The following is a 21,145-nucleotide window of genomic DNA, read 5'->3' on the forward strand; positions in this document are numbered from 1 at the left end:
AATTGACACATAATGTATTATTAGTTTCAGAGGTAGAGGGCTGTGATTCATTAGCCTTATATAACACCCAGTGCTCATGACATCACATGCCCTCCTTAATGCCCATCACCCAGTTACCCCATTCCCTCCATCCATCTCCCCTGCAGCAACCTTCAGTTTGCCTATTTTTGTCTGTTTTATTCCTGACTCTATCCTGGCACTTAGAGAGTAGTGCCTGGTACAAGGTAGGTTCTCAGTGAATATGAATGAATATTTTGAATAAATGTCATAACAGACAGGTATAAATGAGGAGTGCCCATAAGGTAGTAAAATATTTTTTAGAGGGGAAAAAACTCATTCAATATATAGACACAAATGGGTGTTGTCTATTAAGTCATCACCTTGAATAAGTGATACACATACACCTTCTTTCCATCACTTAAAATAATTTTGAAGGTCCACTTTTAGGATTATTTTAGAAACTGCCAAAGAACCTCTTCCTTTAGCTTTTGTGTGATTTTGGACTCCAAATTATCAGCTCAAACAACTTCCCCTCCTCATTCACTAGAAAGCAAACTGAGGACCAGAGATACACCACCCCTGAAGGTCTGCAAAAATAGGAACTTTGCTTAAGTAAGAGCAAGCAGAAGAAAGCATTAGCTTCATATCCCAAACCAGTGGCCCACTGAACACTACTGACTGCACTACAGCCAAATGTGAAACAAGTATCTCAGAGAATTAATCTTTAAACTCATCTTGAGGTCTTTTCAAATACTTCTTAAAAACATGACTTCCATTATGTATGAATCAACTGTTATGATTATATATAATGATCTAAATTTGTTAATGAACCTGATGTCCATAAACCATACTTGCAATACCAAATACATGGATCTGTTTTAAGAGCCTAGTTTTTCTAGTTATCACTTAATTTTATAGGAATTTTATTTTCTGATGATCACTAACTATGAATATATTTTTATCATAAAAATGTTTTAGCTACATATATACTGATTATCAGTTTGCTGCTGGACATTTCAACACTTTTTCCTCAGAAACCAAGATTCCTTTTTATTCACTATAAGTAGTGAGATTTAAAAAAAATACAATTTGTTTAAGAAATAAGGGGATTTAAAAACAATGTTCAATATTAATAAACCAATACTGATTTTACTGTTTTTTGATGGTTTATAAAGGATTGCATAATTATTTCCTAGAGAGTTCCTTTGTAGCAATCTCACATATAATAGAAGCCTGATGAATATTTGAATTAATGAATAACAACTATTTAATAAAAGGAAAATCTCTGATACTAACCATTTAAAAGTAAAACACTAAACTACTTATCCTGCAATTTAATGCTAATCATTCCAATGTTTAAATGCCATTTAAAATAGTTTATCTTCAACAAAATAGTTGAAATGCTATGATTGCTTTCTATAGGTCCTCTCTCTTCACCAAATCGTCCATTTTCTCCTCTATCCATCTCTTTATTCTTTACAAAAATGGGTTAAAACCTTTTTTAAAAAATTAAATCCATTTAAAAATTTGATGAAATCTATGGACTCTTTCCCTCCAAAAAATACACATAATCATCGAACTCACATACAGATTCTAGGAGTACTTAGCACACCCACTGACTCTGAGGGGTATGATCATCAAATTAAGAAGTTACATTTTATAATATATCCTGGCATATAAGTATATCCATATTTTATGACTGTATCTGAGATAAGCTCTAGCAATACTATTATTCAGTTAAATTATCTTATAGAATCTCTCTGTTGGAGAGTCAACTTTTGTGAACCTAATAACTGTTTAAGACTTCTGGGACCTCATTTGCCATGCCCTGCCACCCCATGGTATTAATTTACTTTATAATAAACTACTCACATGCTGGGAAGTCAAATTTGATTATAACAAACTCCCTTAAATACTATAGGTGAGAAGGAAGCAAAAGAAAAGTAAGGCTAGAAACTGGTGGTAATGGGAAAGAGGGGTGCCGATATATCAAAAGAAAGCAAAAAAGTTGAAGACATACTCTATTTTATCATTTTTGCGAGACACCAATAATTCTAATAATTTAAACTAATTTAGGCAAAGGAAGATAATAAGAATGAGTAAAGACAACTACAAACTGCAGGAACAATGGACTCCCTGTACAGTGTGCTAGCTTCATCCTCTACGAGCTATAAATGGAGCAGTTGTAGGATAAGCAATTGAAAAGATACATAAGAGAGGGGAAACATGTCTCCAACAGAACTGAAAGACTTCCAAAGCAGCCAACATCTTGAAAGTAGTTGGATTTTTATTTCCGAAGACAAACCACTCAAGCTGCAACTTGTAGATAAATTTTTTGTGAAGAGTTTCAAAAAAAAAAACGAAGTGTCAAAGTGTACTTTCACATTAAGGAATGTGGGCTTCTCTCTTCCATCTCACAGAAATAAATCTTGAAAATAGTCATCAAATTCTTCTTCTCTATTTAAAAGAAAAAGTATACATATTGATTAAAATCAACAGTTATAGAAAAAATTACTGGGTGACATATGTGATTAATGAAAATAAAATATTTTAACTTAATATAATTTGCTGATTTTTATATATATTGATACATTTCATGATACAGCCAATCAAAACTAAGAATTAGTTTTTGGAATAATCATAACTATACTCAGACTGATTAAATTTAAAATGTTTTACATGTTGTCACCTCTCCCTAAATGTTTTTTTTCCAAAGATTTTATTTATTTATTCATGAGAGACAGAGAGAGAGGCAGAGACATAGGCAGAGCAAGAAGCAGGTTCTCCACGGGAAGCCCAATGCAGGACTAGATCCCAGGACCCAGGGATCATGACCTGAGCCAAAGGCAGATACTCAACTACGAGCCACCCAAGCTCCCTCCCTAAATGTATTTTTTACCTAAGATTTTTACCTTAAAGTATATTCTTTGTGAAATGTTACTGCTTTTCTTTACTTTTTTGGTGGACTTTGTAACTTATCTGTTCATTCTCATTCCAAACTATAGTCTGATCAAGAAATGAATGAAAAAGAAAACTATTTTCAGGAAAAAAACAAGTCTTACTCCTAGGAATGGGGAAAACCTGCTTAGGCTATAGGTTTTTATTGCTCTGAGAATAGTAAATATATTTGTAGCAGTAAATATCATGTCTCAAACAATGAGTCAAACTCTGAAAGGAGATATGAAATTGTATTATATAATATGTTAAAATACTATGAAAACTGTGTCAAGTACGAAATAAATATTAGCGCTGGGAACCAGAGTGGTACAGGAAAATACGACAGGGTTTCAAGTCAGAGAGTGTTTAAGTCCCAGCTCTGTCACTTATTGGCTTAGATGAGCAGGTTACTTAACTTCTCTGGGCTCAGTCTCCTTATTTATTCAATGGAGAACATTATATTTCTTCACAGAGGTGCTGTGAGGATTCAATGTATATACACGCAGCTGTATATTTGTATATTGTTGTATATTGTTTTCTTCCTTCTGGGATAGGGAATTATGCTGGAAAATCAAATTGAGTCTACCAATCTCTTCAGAAAAAGTTTTTATTTTTTTATTATTTTTTATTTTTTTAGAAAAAGTTTTTAGATGAAGGATCTATAATGGCACTACATTATCTGGTTTCAAGTAACTGTGAATGCATAAAGCCATTATACCCATGTTCAAATTTTTTAAAAAATTACAGAATCAGATAAAGTTGATTTAAGAATAATCTTCAATTTGGTATTCCCCATGTTATTGTCCCTTCTTCCCCAATATGAAAGCAAAATGCAGTAAAATTTTAAAAATTGAAGAACTTAAATATAGGAAATTAACTGAATTTCTGTGTAGGTTTAGATGTTTAGTACTTGATCAATGTCAAGTATTTGTAAGGTCACAAAGAGTGCTGGATTATGAGTTTTCTTAGGATTTACTCAAGTATCATCACTGCCTAAAAAGGTGAGCTAATCTTAAGTCCTGTTCTGTCATTTTCAACGACAAAGCTCCTTAATGGGAAGTTATACCATTAAAAGTTTAGTCCACTGTTTAATTAGAATAGCAGAATTTTATTTACAGTGAAAACTTTTTTATAATCTGTTCTATAATGATTACACATTTAGGAATTCTTTATTTGGCTAGGGGGAGAAAAGTTAAGGTCACAGAAAAAGTTATCTTCTTTAAAGATTATTAAACACACCTGAATTCTATAACACTGAGAACATATCATAAATAGCAAGATGTTTCATAATCAGCTTAAATTAGTGAATTATGATAGATTTAACAGGTGTCTTTCCATTATGAACCAATATGCCTAAAGACTAAAAAATGGCACTAAAATTTATTGAGAACTTATATTTGTAGGTATTGTACCAAGTGCTTTACCTTCTTTATTTCATTAAATCTTCGTAATAAACTCTATGCAGTAGTTATTATTTTATTGTCTTTTAACAGATAAAGCTCAAGGGCTAAACATCCCTGCATATGACAAGAGTTGATAAAATTTCAGCCCACATCCAGACAGCTCTTCCAACCCAAAGCAGATAACAATGTGCACACTGAGTTATCTGTCTTTGGGGGGCTAAGGTAGCTGTTGCCAAGTAAACTTTTACCCATACGTAGCTTCAAGGGGCTCCCTGTACAAGTTTATGATGATCAGAATATCATGAATAGGCTGCTCTGAAGTAGGAAACAGCCCTTCTCTGAAGGATTCCAAGCAAAGACCAGAGGGTCATTTGTCAAGGTGAGCTGAAGAAAGGTTTACTCACTGAGAGGAAGCTGGATGAGTTAGCTATTTATGGCCACAAACAATGACTTCCGGGAATAAACTCTGATCTTACCATGCTAGGCAGTCCTTGGCATTAAAAAGACATTCATGACAAGCTTTTTCATTAACTGTTATCAAGAATGGCTGTGGTTGTAGCTTCTTTACTGATGCAAAGGGTATACATTATCTATTAGTATCAGGACTCACTGTGATTTTTCATCTGTCTCTGGTAGGGGGCCCTTCCAAAGTTCAGAATCTGAAGTACCTTCTTCATCAGAATTTCCTGTTCATTTAAAAAGAGATTTTTAAAAATGTATTATATTTAAAACACATTTTGAACTACCCACCAATGCAACTAAATTAACCTCAGATTTAACAGCAGTTTATTTTTAACATTTATGGCTCTGAGGACGTAATTCACTCTTTCAGACCAATAAATTCTTTTTTAAAAATAAATAAATAAGCTGAGCTATACCCAAGAGTCTCAGCAAAAAAAAACAAAGAAAGTCTCATGGGAAAATTCCCTAAGTTACACTGAGTTAAAGTAGCAATTCCAGTATTAACTTTTAAAAAGGAACTATCTCTTGCAATACAATTGTCTTTTAGTTTCTTCTTTCTGTTGGCATACAAAAGACATGCAGGTTAAGATTTGGAGTATAGGTAGAGTATATTTACATTAGGATCAAGAACTCAAAAAAAAAACTAGTATGTAGGACTAGCTAGTTAAATTATAAAAAATATTGTCAGATGCTTTTAAAAATTGATGCTGATTAAATTAATTAGAAGAAGTTGGTTTCAGTAAAGAACTAGGCATACTCACATTGTTAGGAGTAAAAATTATGTAAACTTTTCTTTAGGAAAATTTAACAATATGATCAGTTTAAAATGTACATATCCTTTGACCAGCAATGCTGCTGTTAAGGATTTAATTATTTACTTAGAATAAATAAGCACCTGAGATACATGTACAAAGACATTAATTATATAACAACAAAAGAAAAACAACCTATATCCCACCAATTAGGGATTAAGGATGGTTAAATTAATATTATACAACTGTTTAAAAAAACCTTAATTAGCATATCTATATGTATTACCATGGAAAAATGTCTGTGCTGTATCAATTTTTTTAAAAGTTACAGAAAGCAAAAAAAAAAAAAAAAAAATTACAGAAAGCATTCATGGTATAATCTAATTTATGATCACATATGTGTATATAAACTGTAAGTCTATAAGGACCAACCAAACTTAACAGTAATTATACTACCTGTGGGCCTGGGATACTTTCACTTTATCTTAAGTATTTCCAAAATTTTTTGTATTTTAAACAGTAATCATGTATTACCCTTAAAAATCAATCAAAATAATAAAGATATTTCTATTTCTTAAATATAACAAAATAGACATGTTTCAGAAAATCACCCTGTATTATTGAACTAAAAATTATCAAACTCTGAAAAATGTATTACCAGGCAATAAAAGTATATGCCATAAAGTAATTACATTACAAATAGCTCCTCTCCAATAAGTTAGTCTCAAAAAGAACGGACACAAATTTGGCCTGTCAATACAGCATGTCCTTTACTTAAACACACATAAAAATAAAACAGCATTGATTTGCCACAGTGGTTTTAGCCTTTTACCTGTTGGACTTTGATCCTTGAATCAATATGCATGTCTGAACTTTGGTCCTAACTGCATCTATTCTGTCTAGCATAAATTTTAACAAAAATGACAGGGGAAAAAAGAAAAGGCAAGAGGTTGTACTTTTTTTTTTTTTTTAAGGAGGGAGTGGGGGAGGAGTAGAGGGAGAAGAAGAGAGAGAATCTTAAGCAGGCTGCATGCCTAGTGTGGAGCCTAAAGTGGGGGGGCTCAATCTCACAACCCTGACATGATGACCTGAGCTGAAATCAAGAGTCAGATACTTAACTAACTGAGCCATCAGGCGCCCCAGCGGTTATATTTTTAATGATATACAGAGAAAGACAGTAAAAAGATGGTAAGATTATAAAGCCTTGGGAATCAGATTCCCATGCAATGACAATCAGCACTGAAACTGCCAGTGTCTCAAACTGAATGTGTTGAGAAGAGAGAATAAGTGTTCTACTCTTATTTTTATAAAAACTCACTAACATGAGATAAAGCACAAAAAAACTAATTAGGCCTAATGGTTAACATTACAGTGTTACCCTGTTAATGATGTCAGAGAACAAAACTTCTGCAAGATCTTTGAAAGTGGGCAGCTAATTTTAAAAGGCCTTACAACCACCTGTCCTCTTGTTCCCTTTCAAGAGTATTTCCCACATGCCAGCTTCCCTGCACTAGTTTTCTGATACCAGATAACCCAGTTTTACTAAAAGATCAAATCAGTTTAGAATATTCTAAAATAACTCTCCTTGAAAGATTACATGCTTTAAAAGTAGCCAAATATTATTAGAGAATCAAATCTGAAAGACTGGACTACATGGCCTTTAAGTTCAACTCTGTGAACCTATACCATCCTAGTTCCTGGAGAGTGGCAGCAATTAGAAACCATTCCTAGGGTAGCTGGTAAGGCCAGCCGGAGGTAGGAAAGGCACTGCTAAGGAAATCCCAATGAGAAGAACAGGCAATACAAAGGGTGCTCTTGTATTAGTGTCAAAGCTGTGCAGCAGTTCTTAGCAAGTGGGGATCAGAATGTAAATCACTGACTTGCTGTGTGGGATTCTGCAGGTCTTTAATCTAGCCCTCATATAATGATTGAGTCTCTTACTGCAAGAGAGTGGCTGTTCAATCTATGCTTAAACACCTACTTCCTGAAGCAGCCCATTCCTCCATTCCTTTCCTCAGATAGTTCTGACAAGTTTTTCCTTAAATTAAGGCAAAAATCTGTCTCTGGGCAATTTTTATCCATAGATTCTAGTTCTGCCAAATAGTCATCAAAAATAAGTCTCCTACCCAAAAGCAATTTACAAACATCTACAGTTTCCATGTCTACCTCCTTACCCTTTCCCTCCCATTCCTTCACTTTTCTCCAAACTAATCTATATTTCCTTCAACTTTCTTCCTATGACACAAATTCAAGTTCTGTCAATGCCTTGGATATTCATTCTTGACCCGCTTTAAGTTTTCAATGTTCCTTTTAGCAATGTGATGCAAACTGCATACAATTTGAATTGTCTGAATAATGAAAACAGACCTGTCATCTTGGTTTTTCTAGATATTATATTCTAGATATTACCTAAATAACTTGGGTTTCCTGAAGAAGTGGCAAGTCTACAATTATGGTAACAAATGAACAGGTCCAACTTTTACAAGACTTAACTTTTGATATGACCAATTTTAGAGAACAAAACACAGAATCTGTTTAATGTCTGTTTTTTTTCTTTTCTCCAACAATAATAGCTGCAGGTTATCAAGAACTTACTTTCTGCTGGACACATGCTTTACATATATATTGTTTTATTTGGCTCTGATAATAATAAAACAAAGTTAAGTCTCTATATCCATTTTACAGATAGAACTGAGACACAGATCAAATTATTAAATGCAGATTTGTAGAATGTATCTGCCAAAATTAGAGTAAAAAGAATAAATTTACATTTGATTCACTGATGAACAGTTATTGATGATATAGGTAAAGGGGCACAGACTTTGTGGAATTATAAATCTGTGTTTCATCCCAATTTTGCTATTAACCAACTACTAGATTTTAGGCAATTTATTTAAGTCTCTGGGTCTTGGTTCTCCTATCTGCAAAATGGGATACCAAATGCCCATTATTAAGATTAAATGGTGTAACACAACTAAACCACTTGCCATTGTGGCTGATGGAGTAGATAATCAACAAAGGCAAGTTAAAATTACTTTTCCCCACAGAAATAGGGTTTTTCTTCATGGATTTGGTTTCTATAATCCATATGTTAAATAATGGTAAAAGAGAGCATTATCCAATTGGAAATGGAAGATTATATATATATAGATATACTACTTTGGCCCAAATAGCATGAGTCTATCTATCAGTCTCATGCCTAGTTATGTTCTAGAAACTCACATTTTTACCTAATTTAGGAAAAGAGCTACAGATCAATTAGGATTCACATGGGAAGAAACAAACTATCAGTGCTTTAGAACAATTCAAATATGCTGAAAACAAAATTGGTATGAGCAAAATAATTTATAAGGAATATGTTGTATTCCTAAACTAGAGGAATGCCTCCACTGACACCTCCCTCTCCATTCAATCTTTAAACGATAAATATCTTAAAACTTCTCTTTTTCTATTTTTCACAGTGCAAAATTTCTGATTACCGACCACTTAAAAATTCTCCTTAAGTGGGGATCCCTGGGTGGCTCAGCGGTTTAGCGCCGCCTTCAGGCTGGGGCGTGATCCTGGAGTCCTGGGATCAAGTCCCATTTCGGGCTCCCTGCATGGAGCCTGCTTCTGCCTCTGCCTGTGTCTCTGCCTCTCTTTCTCTCTGTGTCTCTCTCATGAATAAATAAATAAAATCTTAAAAAAAATTCTCCTTAAGAATTACATTAAAATGCTAATAATATTTCTCTCTGAATGGTGGGATTTGGAGTAATTGCTAATTTTTTTTCTGAGTTTGCCACAGTAAATATAACTTTAAATCAGAAAAAAAAATCTTAAGTTTAGAAATTTCCAAGCCTAGAAGTCTCAAAAAATAAGTCTAGATATTATAAAATAAATTAGATATGTTATTGAACTGCACTTTATTATTAGCCCTAACCCTACTGCAAGGTCTTTAAGAAATCTGATACTGTATTACTACTGAGATGCAAGGCTACTGCTTGTTGTATCACAGGTGGGTGCCCTCTTTTATGAATCCACAAGAGAGTCTGCTTTCTGGAAAAAGGTGATCATATGCGTACAATAAATCATTCTATTGGTGGTTTCCTTCTTTGTTTTGGTTGTTTAGAATAATAGTGACATATGTGTGATCTACCTATGTAATTATGCAGGACTTTTTGGTAAACATTTGTCTGTTAATTTTACCTCAAGCTTTACTTTGCTATTCTATCTTATTTTTCCATTATTCTGATTTTACTTTTTAAAATTCTATTTTACTGTATATATATATTTATAAATCATTTTAATGTTTTTTAGAATGTTACAGGGAAAAATAATAAAATCTGTGGCAAATACTCAATAAAATCCAATCTGGTTTGACATACTCTGGTGAAAACAACAAGTACTTCTTAAAAAATGATCCAATTGTGGGCAGCCCAGGTGGCTCAGCGGTTTAGCACCGCCTTCCGCCCAGGGCGTGGTCCTGGAGACCCGGGATCGAGTCCCGCATCGGGCTTCCTGCATGGAGCCTGCTTCTCCCTCTGCCTGTGTCTCTGCCTCTCTGTGTCTCTCATTAATAAATAAATAAATAAATAAAACTTAAAAAAAAAAACTATCCAGTTGTAACTAGTTGCCAACTTTTACTTTCCATGCACAAACCACATATTTCATTTGATCAGTCAAAATCACCAAATAACAGAGATAACTCAGCATACAATATAAGTAACATTTCTTAAATCTTAATCCTCTTTTCCAATTCTTTCTCCATTCCAACCTCATTCTTCTACTTTTCTTTCTTTATATTCTATAAAGTGAAATTAAAGTGTATATCCATTGTATTTACTGAAAAAGAAATGTTATGTTCTTCTATTTTAAAATAATAAAGTTTAATAAGTTCAAAATTGGGGAAGAAATCATACACTTTTGTTATTTTTTTCTATGACTTAGTACAAAAATTAAAAAATAATATATCAGAGCAAGTCACAATTGATGAGAAACCCAAACTGTGAATAACTTGAATCTATATATTTTTATTAAATAAATACTAGATACTTACTGTTTACACAACTTTCTGATTTCTTTGAGGATGAATGCCCTGAAAGGAAAACAGCATTGTTTTGTTAAAAATCATTTTGCAGTGGTGTAACTAACAGTTACAGCTGTAACCAGAATTCTTCCTAAGACTAGTTTACATAATCTTCTAATCTTTCATGTTCCTCAAAAATCTCTCTCTAATTAAAATACCTCTTTTAGGGATGCCTGGGTGGCTCAGTGGTTGAGCATCTGCCTTTGGCTCAGGATGTGATCCCAGAGTCCCAGGATCGAGTCCCACATCAGGCTCCCTGCATGGAGCCTGCTTCTCCCTCTGCCTGTGTCTCTGCTTCTCTCTCTCTGTGTCTCTCATGAATAAATAAACCAAACCTTTAAAAAATAAAATAAAATACCTCTTTTAGGCAGAGATATTTTATGCCTAGAATATATAGCACAAAGCTTAAAAAGTAATGAACACCTGTAAAAAAAAAGAAACTCAGGTGCTAAAAAAAACTTCATAGATTAACTGCAATATAAGTATTTTATCTATAGCAATGTTCAACGTCTGAAAGCAATTTACGAATACTAATTTTTCACAATACTTTTTCATATACAGATGAGAATTCTTAGTAACTAAAATTCATACAAATATTATTCATAAAATAGTTTCAGTTCTACAATAGTTACCCAGTGAGAGAAATAGAAAGAAAAAAGTACTAAAAATCTACTAGAATAATTTTAAAAAATCACTCTAGAGTCTCCTGTAATAAGACTACAAGGGAAATAATTCTGAAGGCTGATTAAAAAAAAAAAAAAAAGACAGATAACAGATGGAGAGTAATGACCCCTACAACCTCCTTGGACAGGAGATCTCATAAACTGAAGCTGACGCATAAATGGCCCCTTTCAGGCCCAATGAAGAGGGTGTCAGAAGTATAGGGTAAAGACTCCACAGGAAGCCAAGGCCTGGACTACAGCAACTACTTTAGGTTATTGCTTCTTTTTTGGTTTTGTTTTGTTTTGGGGTTATTGTTTCTTCACTCCGATTTCCTACTTATCAGAAAGCAAATAAAAACATAGCTAAGCTGGTGACAAATTCTTCTCTGTCATATGAGAAATATAATACCCATTCCAAATGTCTATAGGTAAAAAAAAAGATTAGGCTTACTTTGGAGGCCTAAGGATATAACTGGAATCAAAGGGCAGAAACTGCAGATTTGGGCTAAATTAGTTAAAGAGAAACTTGCTAGGATTACAACTAACTGAAATGTAAAAGGATATTTTGGATGGTAGTAAGTTCCTCTTCCCTGGAAGCAAAAGCAGAACAAGTACTTGATATAGAGCCGTACATCTCAACTTTATGGTGCGTATGAATCATCCCAGAACCCGGAATAGTAATTCAGGAGATTGGGGAAGGGTCTGAGATTGTGCACTTCTAACAAGTTTCCAAGTGATGACAATGCCAAAAGACCATACTTTGAAAAGCAAAACCACAGAGTATCTTTTTGATCATGAACCCAAGGCTGAATTCTGATGTTCCTTTCAATTTGAGAAACTACTGTTTCACTGATTGACTCACTCACCTAACATTTATTGAATGCCTATTATGTGGAGAAAGCACAGTGCTTAGAAACTGGAGACAAAGACTTAAGTCTCACAGTTCCTTCCTTAACAGAAAAATTATTCCGAGGGTGAAATGTATTTCTAAAGGAGAAGTGCAGGGTGCTACTGGCATGTGTAACAGTGACTTAATCTTGCTTAGAAGAGTGGGGTGAAGGATGTCAGGAAAGGACTTCCCAAGGAAGTGAGTTTGGGGATGCAGTGGTAGTGGTAGGAGCGATAAGATCTTCTACTTTCTGCCAAAAAAATTCTATCTAAGTACCTTGTTCTGCTTAGACCTGCCAAAGCAGACTGGTCCTCAAAGTCAAGTTATTGATCTTACATTTTCTCTCTATTCAGTCATTTAGCTAACTAGCTATCCAATTATCCATCCACCCACCCATTTACTTAACACTTTATATGGTAGTAACCTGACACTACAGGAATAAGTGGGATCACACAGGGAGAACAGAGAGAAAGAAGAAAAGTTCAATAAAAGCCTTGGGCAATTCCAACACTGAGGAGGACCTATAATCAAGAGGCAGAGGAGAAGCCAGAAAGATAGGATGAAAATCAAGAAAGCAGACTGTTTTGAGAACTTTCCTCAACAGTTCAAATGCAGCTATTAAGAATTTATTAATTACTATTCAAGTTTGGGCCAAATTAAGGTGGTCGGGCAGCCTGGGTAGCTCAGCGGTTTAGTGCCGCCTTCGGCCCAGGGCATGATCCTGGAGACCTGGGATCGAGTCCCATGTCAGGCTCCCTGCATGGAGCCTGCTTCTCCCTCTGCCTGTGTCTCTGCACCCACCCCCTCTGTGTTTCTCATGAATAAATAAATAAAATCTTAAAAAAAAAAATTAAGGTGGTCTGGCTATAAAGTATCACATCAAAATCAAGCTAGTTCCAGATGATCCCAGATACAATGATATTGCAGAGTTCCCATTGGTTTTCCTTAGTTTGCTAAAGTGTTGTCATTTTCTGCTTTACACCATAGAAGTTGAAAAAAACTTTATCCTGTACTCTGCTATCAAAGGTGCTCTAAATAAAGAATAAATGAGAAACAGTTATCTCAATTCCACTCTGCTTTGATTCTCTATTCCTGACATTCTGAAATAATCTTCAAAGTCTTTCATTCTCTCATTCTTTATTATTTACACCTAACATGTGCTAGTGGGGTGCTGAGGATACTAATTGGAAGTACTAATTTAAATTCATGGTCAGGGATGGAATCAAGAAAGGATCAGTAACATTTAAACTCAGACCTGGAGGATGAGTTAGGGTGGGACCTGGCAGTGGGGGAGGGGTTAGAAAGAGAGGAAGCAGTATCTACATATTCCCTAAATGGAAAGAAGTTTGGCGTTTTCTAGAAACTGAAAGGCTATGAGCATGGAGTGTGAAAGTGAGGTGGAGTGTGGTGAGAAACAAGTGTTGTATGATGGATCATACAGAGCACCTGGGCTTTGTGCAGATTTTGGTACTATCCTAAGAACAACAGGAAATCACTGCTTTATTGAGAAGGCATTAAGGGAAGGGCAGGTGGGATGACAACACAGTGGCAAAACTAGTAAGGACAATATAGCAGTAGTCTAGATGAGATAACATGGTGGTTTGAATTAGGGTGGAGAGAACTTGAGAAATACATACTCTGAGGGTAAAACTGACAGGATTTAGTGACAAATTAAACAAATAATAAGAGAAAAGATGTCAAGGATAATTTCCAGATATCTGATTAGTTTTTAGGTTGACAGAGGTGTCATCTACTAAAATATGGAACACTACAGGGAAAACGACTATAAGGAAGATCACATGCATATGTATGTATAATCTGAGGGGTCCAATCCTATAACTGATCCTGAGTATCCAGCTACCTAATTGTCTGCTATGAAGGTACTAAAGAAGATTTTACAATGTAGGAATTATTCTTTAATTTGGAATATGTAGTGATTAACATGGTATCATACTATGATATAAATATAATATTATATAATACAATAATGAATACAACAAAACTCTCAAGTACGATACATTAAACATTTTTAAAACAAAAATGTTTTAAACTCAAATGGAATTTTCACATTAATTAATCAAGTTATTTTGGAGTTGGGAAATGATTAAGATAGACACAAAAAGGCATTCTGCTTCAAGTACCATTTCCCAATTGTCAAAAACAGTATTTTCTCCTCACCATCTATCAGTATCACCAAGTTTTCCACTTGGTGATATTATATGCTTGAATATGTTAAGATTCACTAGAAAAGTACATGTAAGAATGAAACCTATCTAATAATCTTCATAGCTGGAGCAAGGGAGCCCTCTCCTGTCCAAGTATTGTGTTAACATTAGGCTTAATCTAATATAGTCTACCATTAGCTTCATAATTTAAGTTCAGTTCACTCTAAGTTATAGCAAATTTGACTGTATTATGGCCTGAAAAAGAAACTGGCAGTAACCTTCATAATAGCTAACTATGCACCAAGCACTGTGCAAACTGCTTATATGCATTATCTCATTTCAACTTCTGAACATTCCTATGAGTTAGGATCTATTGTCATGACCATTTCATATATGAAGAAATTAAGGCTTAGAGAGCTTAAGCAGTACTGAGGAAGAAGTGAGTGAATGACTGATGGATTTGAATTTAACAATTATTTACTAAGCATATGTGCACAGCACCATGCTAGGTTCTGAGGACACACATATATATCAGGCTCCATGATTTCAGAAGCTCATAGACCATGGTAATGAAATCCCAGTACTACAATTTTACACGGACTTATAGATGATGTAATGTTTTACAGTGTTCAAAATGCCTTTCACATTCTTACTTGGTTCTCCACAAATAAGCTCAAATAGTACAGAAGCCAGATATTCACATCACCCGACTTATATAAGGAATGTAAAACTAAAGAAGTTCAGGTATTTTCTCAAGGTAACAAGTCTATTAGAGACAATATCAGGAAGGAGAATGTTGTTTGCAAGATTATTACCATCTGCCCAAAATGGTAATACCATTTCTTGAATTTGTATTAAAACCAACCTTGTTCTTGACACTCTTTAAAAGTTGCTATAAATTCTTATCTAAATTCCCCAACCAGGGGGCACCTGGGTGGCTCAGTCAGTTAAGAGTTCAACTCTTGATTTTGGCTCAGGTAATGATCTCAGAATTCTGAGACTGAGCCCCATGTCAAGCTCCATGCTGGGCTCCAGCTCCGTGCTGGTATGGAGCCTGCTTAAGATTGTCTCTCTCCCTCTGCTTCTCACTCCTTGTCTTAAAAAAAAAAAAAAAAATCTTATAAATCCCCCAACCAGTTTCCTTTCAACCACTGTAAGATTTATTTTTTATTTGAGAGACAGAGCAAGCTATGGGGTGGGGGCGGGAGCTGGGAGGGGGCGGCAAAGGGAGAGGGAGAAGGAGCACCTGACTTAGGGCCAGGGCTCCATCTCACAACCCTGAGATCATGACCTGAGCCAAAATGAAGAGCTGGACACTTAACTGACTGAGCCACCCAGGCACCCTCCTTTCAACTTGTACAGAACAGAAATCTAAATGCATTCACCAATTAAATTCTTCATTTGACACATACAGCAGATTACATTTCATGTTAAAAAATGTGAGTAGATATTATATTTTGATTTCCTTTTACCTTTATCCTTTTTCTTAGAGGTCTCTTCTGCAGAAGATAATCTGGATTTTTTATGTGATGACTCTTCATCTTTTTTGGTTTTGTCCTTTCTTTTTTTTGACTTGACTTCTTTTCTCCTTTATATTGAACAATATAAAATTAAAGTTAACTTTTTCAACTGACCTTTATGAAATATAAGAACCAACGAGCAAAAAGTCAAATCAATTAAAGTAACTTATTTTTACAACGTAATTTACATAAGGAACCCTCAGATGAATCTGTAAATACTTTAGGTTAGGTTGGTACATTAAAGACAATTCTGTAAGATAATAAAGTCTAAAACTCTAAGACAAATTATTTTTTATAAGTTCTGTATACAAACCTTAGTAAATATAAATCATAGTTTTACTCATTTCCTCATTTTCTATCACTTAGCCATTTTTTTTTAAATTACAAAATCAAATGTCATTTCCCTCCATCTAATTCATAGCTACCTATATTTTTAAATAAATAAATAAATGAATGAATGAATGAATGAATGAATGAATGAAAGAAGAAACAATGCTGTAACAGCTCTAAAATACCACTAAGGGCAGCCCTGGTGGCTTAGCGGTTTAGCGCTGCCTTCAGCCCAGGGCGTGATCCTGGAGAACCCGGATCGAGTCCCACATCGGGTTGCCTGCATGGAGCCTGCTTCTCCCTCTGCCTGTCTCTCTATCTCTGTCTCTCTCTGTGTCTCTAATATATAAATAAAATCTTAAAAAAAAAAATAAACTACCACTAAGTAGAAAATTCTTCTGTTATGAATAAAAGAACACAGTATCAGACATTTGGTGTATGTGCTTGGCTGAGGAGCCAATGGGGCGAAGCTACCATCTGTGGGATTATGACTGAATGCCTCTAAGTCAGAATCCCGCCCAGGGCTGAACGATAAGGCAGCGCCGGGGAGCCTCAGTTGGCCTCGGTTGGTTGGCCTCGGATAGCCGGTCCCCTGCAGGCCCCAACACACGTGGGGACGGAGGTCGGGTGTGGAGAGCCCCTCCTCCCGGGAAACTGGACGCGGCAGAAAGGGGGCCGTGCCCTCGCCCCTCACGCAACACACGTTCGTGGGGAACCTGGTGCTAAACCATTCGTAGACGACCTGCTTCTGGGTCGGGGTTTTGTTTGTAGCAGGGCAGCTCCCTCGCTGCGATCTATTGAAAGTCAGCCCTGGACACAAGGGTTTGTAAAAAAATAAATAAAAATAAAAAAATAAAAGAACACAGTAAAGCATAAAGGAATGAGGATGGAGGGGCTTACTGTTAACTCAAATGTCTACTTTACACCACTTGTCCTTTTACTGCTATAGCTTTATCTCTTCTAGGCCAGGTTTACAAGGCTGTCAGTACCATAGTTGGCAAGCAATTGATTTTAACTGGTTAAGAAAGGAAATACTAGACAGGAAAAGGTGATAATGCTGAAACTAAAACCAGGAAGGAGAATGAAGAGACATCAAAGAGGTTCAGTTTCAAGAAACATACTCATCAGACCTCCCAAATTAAGGAACTTATACCAAATGCTATAATACTATTTAAGGCAGTAACACGTTCTCTCATAAGAATTATGTCAATTTTGAAATGAAGCTTGAAAGTCAAAGTCAAAAGCCTCTCTGATATCTTTCAGTATCACTGATGGGAGAGGGGAAATAAAGATTAGGCTATTCGAGTAATCTAAAAAATCCTGCTTTCAAGAATTTAAAAATTATTCATTACTTAATATTTATTTTTAATAACTAGAATTCTAGATTGCTAACATTTATAACATAGCTGATTTTTAATTTAATATACTGACATACACATTTTATAAAGTTGCAGAATCTCATTATTAAACTTTCAACTGTTATTCAGGCCCTGAAACCTGACCATCACAATAATGATAGGTCACAGATTTTCTCTGAACATCTTCAATGCCAGGGACCCCATTATGCTTAACTTACCATATACCAGGCTCTATGTCAAGCACTTTATATGCACTTTCATCAATCCCCATGATAACCCTAGCACATTCATTTTTAGAGGTGATAAAATTGAGTCTTACAGAGATTAAGTACCTTGCCCAAAGAAAACAACTAGTAAGTGGAGAAGCTTAGAGGAATACACAGGGTCTGATTTCAAAGTCCATGATCTTATTTACATGTACTGCGCATTGAAGAACACTAATTCCTCCCACACTCAACATGACAGACACATTCTATCTCACTCGACAGGAGGCTGATTTTAACATTTAAAATGAGAATAAAGGTATACAATCCTTTGGAAGAATGACAAACTCCAAATAAAATACTGTTTAAATGAAACATAAGAATCATTTTATAAAGATCTACTTTACAATAGTTTCCAAGAATACTATGGCTTCTGAACATTGACTCCAAACTAAAAATTCTAGCATCTATCAACTACCCTGCACAGGCCTTCATCTTTAAAACTGCTTGGCTAAAGGCATGGCAAACTTCCAGCTTCCCAGTATATATATGTACAGTGTATCACACAATAATGCTGAATATTCTATATAATCAATTAATTAAACCATCAACCACTCATGTCCACATTTAGACATTCAGTGCAGGTAAGTGACTATGCCCATGATTACTAACCATTAACAACAGTATTTTAAGATAGTATTACCTGTGATGAAAATTTAATTTAAAGGAACATTCTTTGCATAATCCTAAAAAAAAAAAAAAAAAGTGACACCACTGAAAAGTTGATTTTGAATTAACTGTACTGCTACTCTTTATTATCATACATTCCCATTTTTCCTTATATCCCTTTTTCAGGCTATTTGAAAAAACAATCTGATTCGTTCCACCTTAAAAAATGCATATGCATAATAAAAAGGGCAACAGAAATGTGTGAAGAATTGAAAATATTCTAACATTACTTTAGAAAAAAGTGCTGTCAATTTACTCCAAAAGCAAACTCTGTTCATATATAGCACTAATGTCTCACATCAAAGATATCTAATGAAAATAGTGCGGGTATGGTCACTTCCTGTAAAGTGCTCTAAGAGTTTTCAAATAGAAAAGAGCTTTTCAAAAAGTTCCACAATTGTGGCATCTTCTTTTGCCTTAATCTTAGTTCACTCCAGTTGCCTTTCCCTCATGAGTACTTCCAGGAGGAACTTCTGCATTGGTGTGCATTGAGTAGCACCTGAGGAAATTCTTGACTTTGCTGGTATACAGAAAACTCTGAAGCATATTTATTTAGGAGTCAGAGAAGGTTGCTAACATGATGGACAAAAGAAGCTGACCCATAAGACTAGCTTAGTTTAAAAAACAAAGAAGGAACAAAAAGTTCTAAAACATATTAAGAGAGACTGCTGTATTCTGGGGTATATAACCTTAAGCTTTTAAGACTGATATCAAGAACAATTATGCCATCCTAAAACTTTTTATTGACACAAAGAGAGTATATTTATTGTCCACACCACAACAATATGGCTACCAAATAATGAGAGATTTTACATTGCTTTTTCTGATACTCCGGATCTCATTCTGCATTCGTGACATTCTCATATTAATGGGAAGAGGTCTTCATTTGGCATTAGAACTATTTCACCTAAAGGTCACCATAAGGCTGAGAGTATAAAAACTTCGGCTCAAAAGTTTCTGCCACTTTGAGAAACTCAGAAAAAAGTGCACTTCCAGAAAGATATATTAAAATTTTTAAATTAAATTTTAAATTAGCCTATATATTTTTATATCTGAATTATTAGATAAATTTTGAAGAAGTCAATTATATCCCACCTAAAGTCAACTTACTTAATTTAACAAGTGCATTTCTCTTTTCACCATGCTCAATATAACCAAAATTAACTTCCCAACTCTTCAAATCTTCTTTTTTATCACAGCACTTATTTCCACAGAAAAATTGGCCTGCAATAAAGAAATATCAACTATGATAGCTGGTGACAATATTTATCTGTACAATCTAGAATTACTCCTGAAATTTACTCTTAACATACATAAATTCTTAGTTCTAGGTAATAAGCACCAAAAACTAACTGAGCATAATAATAACTACAGTATGCTCAACGGATGTGTATACAGGTATTAAATCAAAAAGCTGAAGAAAATGTCTTTTTTTTTTAAATATTTTTATTTATTTATTCATAGAGACAGAGAGAGAGGCAGAGACACAAGCAGAGGGAGAAGCAGGCTCCATGCAGGGAACCCGATGTGGGACTCGATCCTGGGTCTCCAGGATCACACCCCGGGCTACAGGCGGTGTTAAACTGCTGTGCCACTGGGACTGCCCTGAAGAAAATGTTTTTTAAAAAAAAATCTGTCACAGAATTCTTGCTCAATAGATAACACTGTTTAGATAAGGGTTTCAGTGACTCCCTGTTAGGAAATCTTATACTTTGGAAAATGGAAGTACAAAAAGAGTATACTGAATGATATTCTAAAAGAATAAATGTATTTTCCATAGTACGTGTATTTACACCTGGGTGAATCCTTTTTAATAGTTAATAATAATTTTTAAATTGACTAAAATTCTTATTTTAATTATTAACTTTATGGCACCTATTTTAAATACCAGCATAAAATGACATTTAAAGGACATTTTAAAATGGGTGGACTCTGAGATGAAGTAAGAATAAGTAAACAAACCCAATGTTCTAAATTTTAGAGTTTACCTGACACTAAAATCAACACCACCTTATCATGTCCACTGTGTACTAAAACGTTTTGCAAAGAAGGATTAACACTGATGACCCATGAGAAAAAAATAAACTACTCAACAACTATTTACTTTCACAGCAGAAGATGAACCTCCTATTTGTACAAGCAAAAAGGAACTTTTATCTCAATAATCTGCACCAACAGAAACAAATCTAAACTTTTCGTAAAAAAGAAATTAAAAATTAATTCTGAAAATTATCAGTCCAAAGAGCCTGTAACTATTCTATAACTTTTCTATGCTATAACTTGGCATTTTTACTCATTCCAAATGAACACTTCATGAAATCTGTGTATGTTTAATAATGTCTCTATTGCTAAAACCAAAAACGTTATACTTCTAAATCAAAGCAAAAGCTTTCTTTCACCAACTAATTCTTTTTTCAGTTATACTAACTTAAAGAATGCCCATCATTTCTTTAAGGCAGCATTACTTACCATCACCTGAAAATGCCATCTAATAAAAGTACAAAATTTTAAAACTGTGAGACATTTCAAAATTTTTCATTGTTTAAGTAAAAACACAAACTAAATGTAATACTAAGAGTTTTAAAAAGTTAAAAATAGCTTTAAATTTATTCATTTTCCTTCTCCTTAGAGTATCTTCACAAGGCCAATCATTCTTCTAAAGAAAAAAAA

The 21,145-nt window shown here is 34.6% G+C and overlaps 1 protein-coding gene across 6 annotated transcripts in view; it reads right to left on the reverse strand.

The window, feature by feature from the left end:
* Positions 1–2,267: 2,267 nt before the first annotated feature.
* FRA10AC1 (FRA10A associated CGG repeat 1) overlaps positions 2,268–21,145 on the reverse strand; it is a 37,332-nt gene continuing 18,454 nt past the window's right edge. For 5 of the 6 annotated variants that reach the window (XM_038578223.1, XM_038578222.1, XM_038578224.1 and 2 more), the window contains 6 exons: positions 19,586–19,699; positions 18,450–18,492; positions 15,808–15,923; positions 10,590–10,628; positions 4,951–5,026; positions 2,268–2,457 (listed from right to left, as the gene is read on the reverse strand). In XM_038578223.1, coding sequence (XP_038434151.1) covers positions 2,415–2,457; positions 4,951–5,026; positions 10,590–10,628; positions 15,808–15,923; positions 18,450–18,492; positions 19,586–19,699 — 431 coding nt within the window. In that variant the 3' untranslated portion in view covers positions 2,268–2,414. The remainder of the gene's footprint in view (positions 2,458–4,950; positions 5,027–10,589; positions 10,629–15,807; positions 15,924–18,449; positions 18,493–19,585; positions 19,700–21,145) is intronic. The other variant, XR_005380435.1, reaches the window with a different exon arrangement.

Source organism: Canis lupus, chromosome 28 (assembly GCF_011100685.1).
Source record: "Canis lupus familiaris isolate Mischka breed German Shepherd chromosome 28, alternate assembly UU_Cfam_GSD_1.0, whole genome shotgun sequence".
In the NCBI taxonomy this organism is placed as follows: domain Eukaryota; kingdom Metazoa; phylum Chordata; class Mammalia; order Carnivora; family Canidae; genus Canis; species Canis lupus.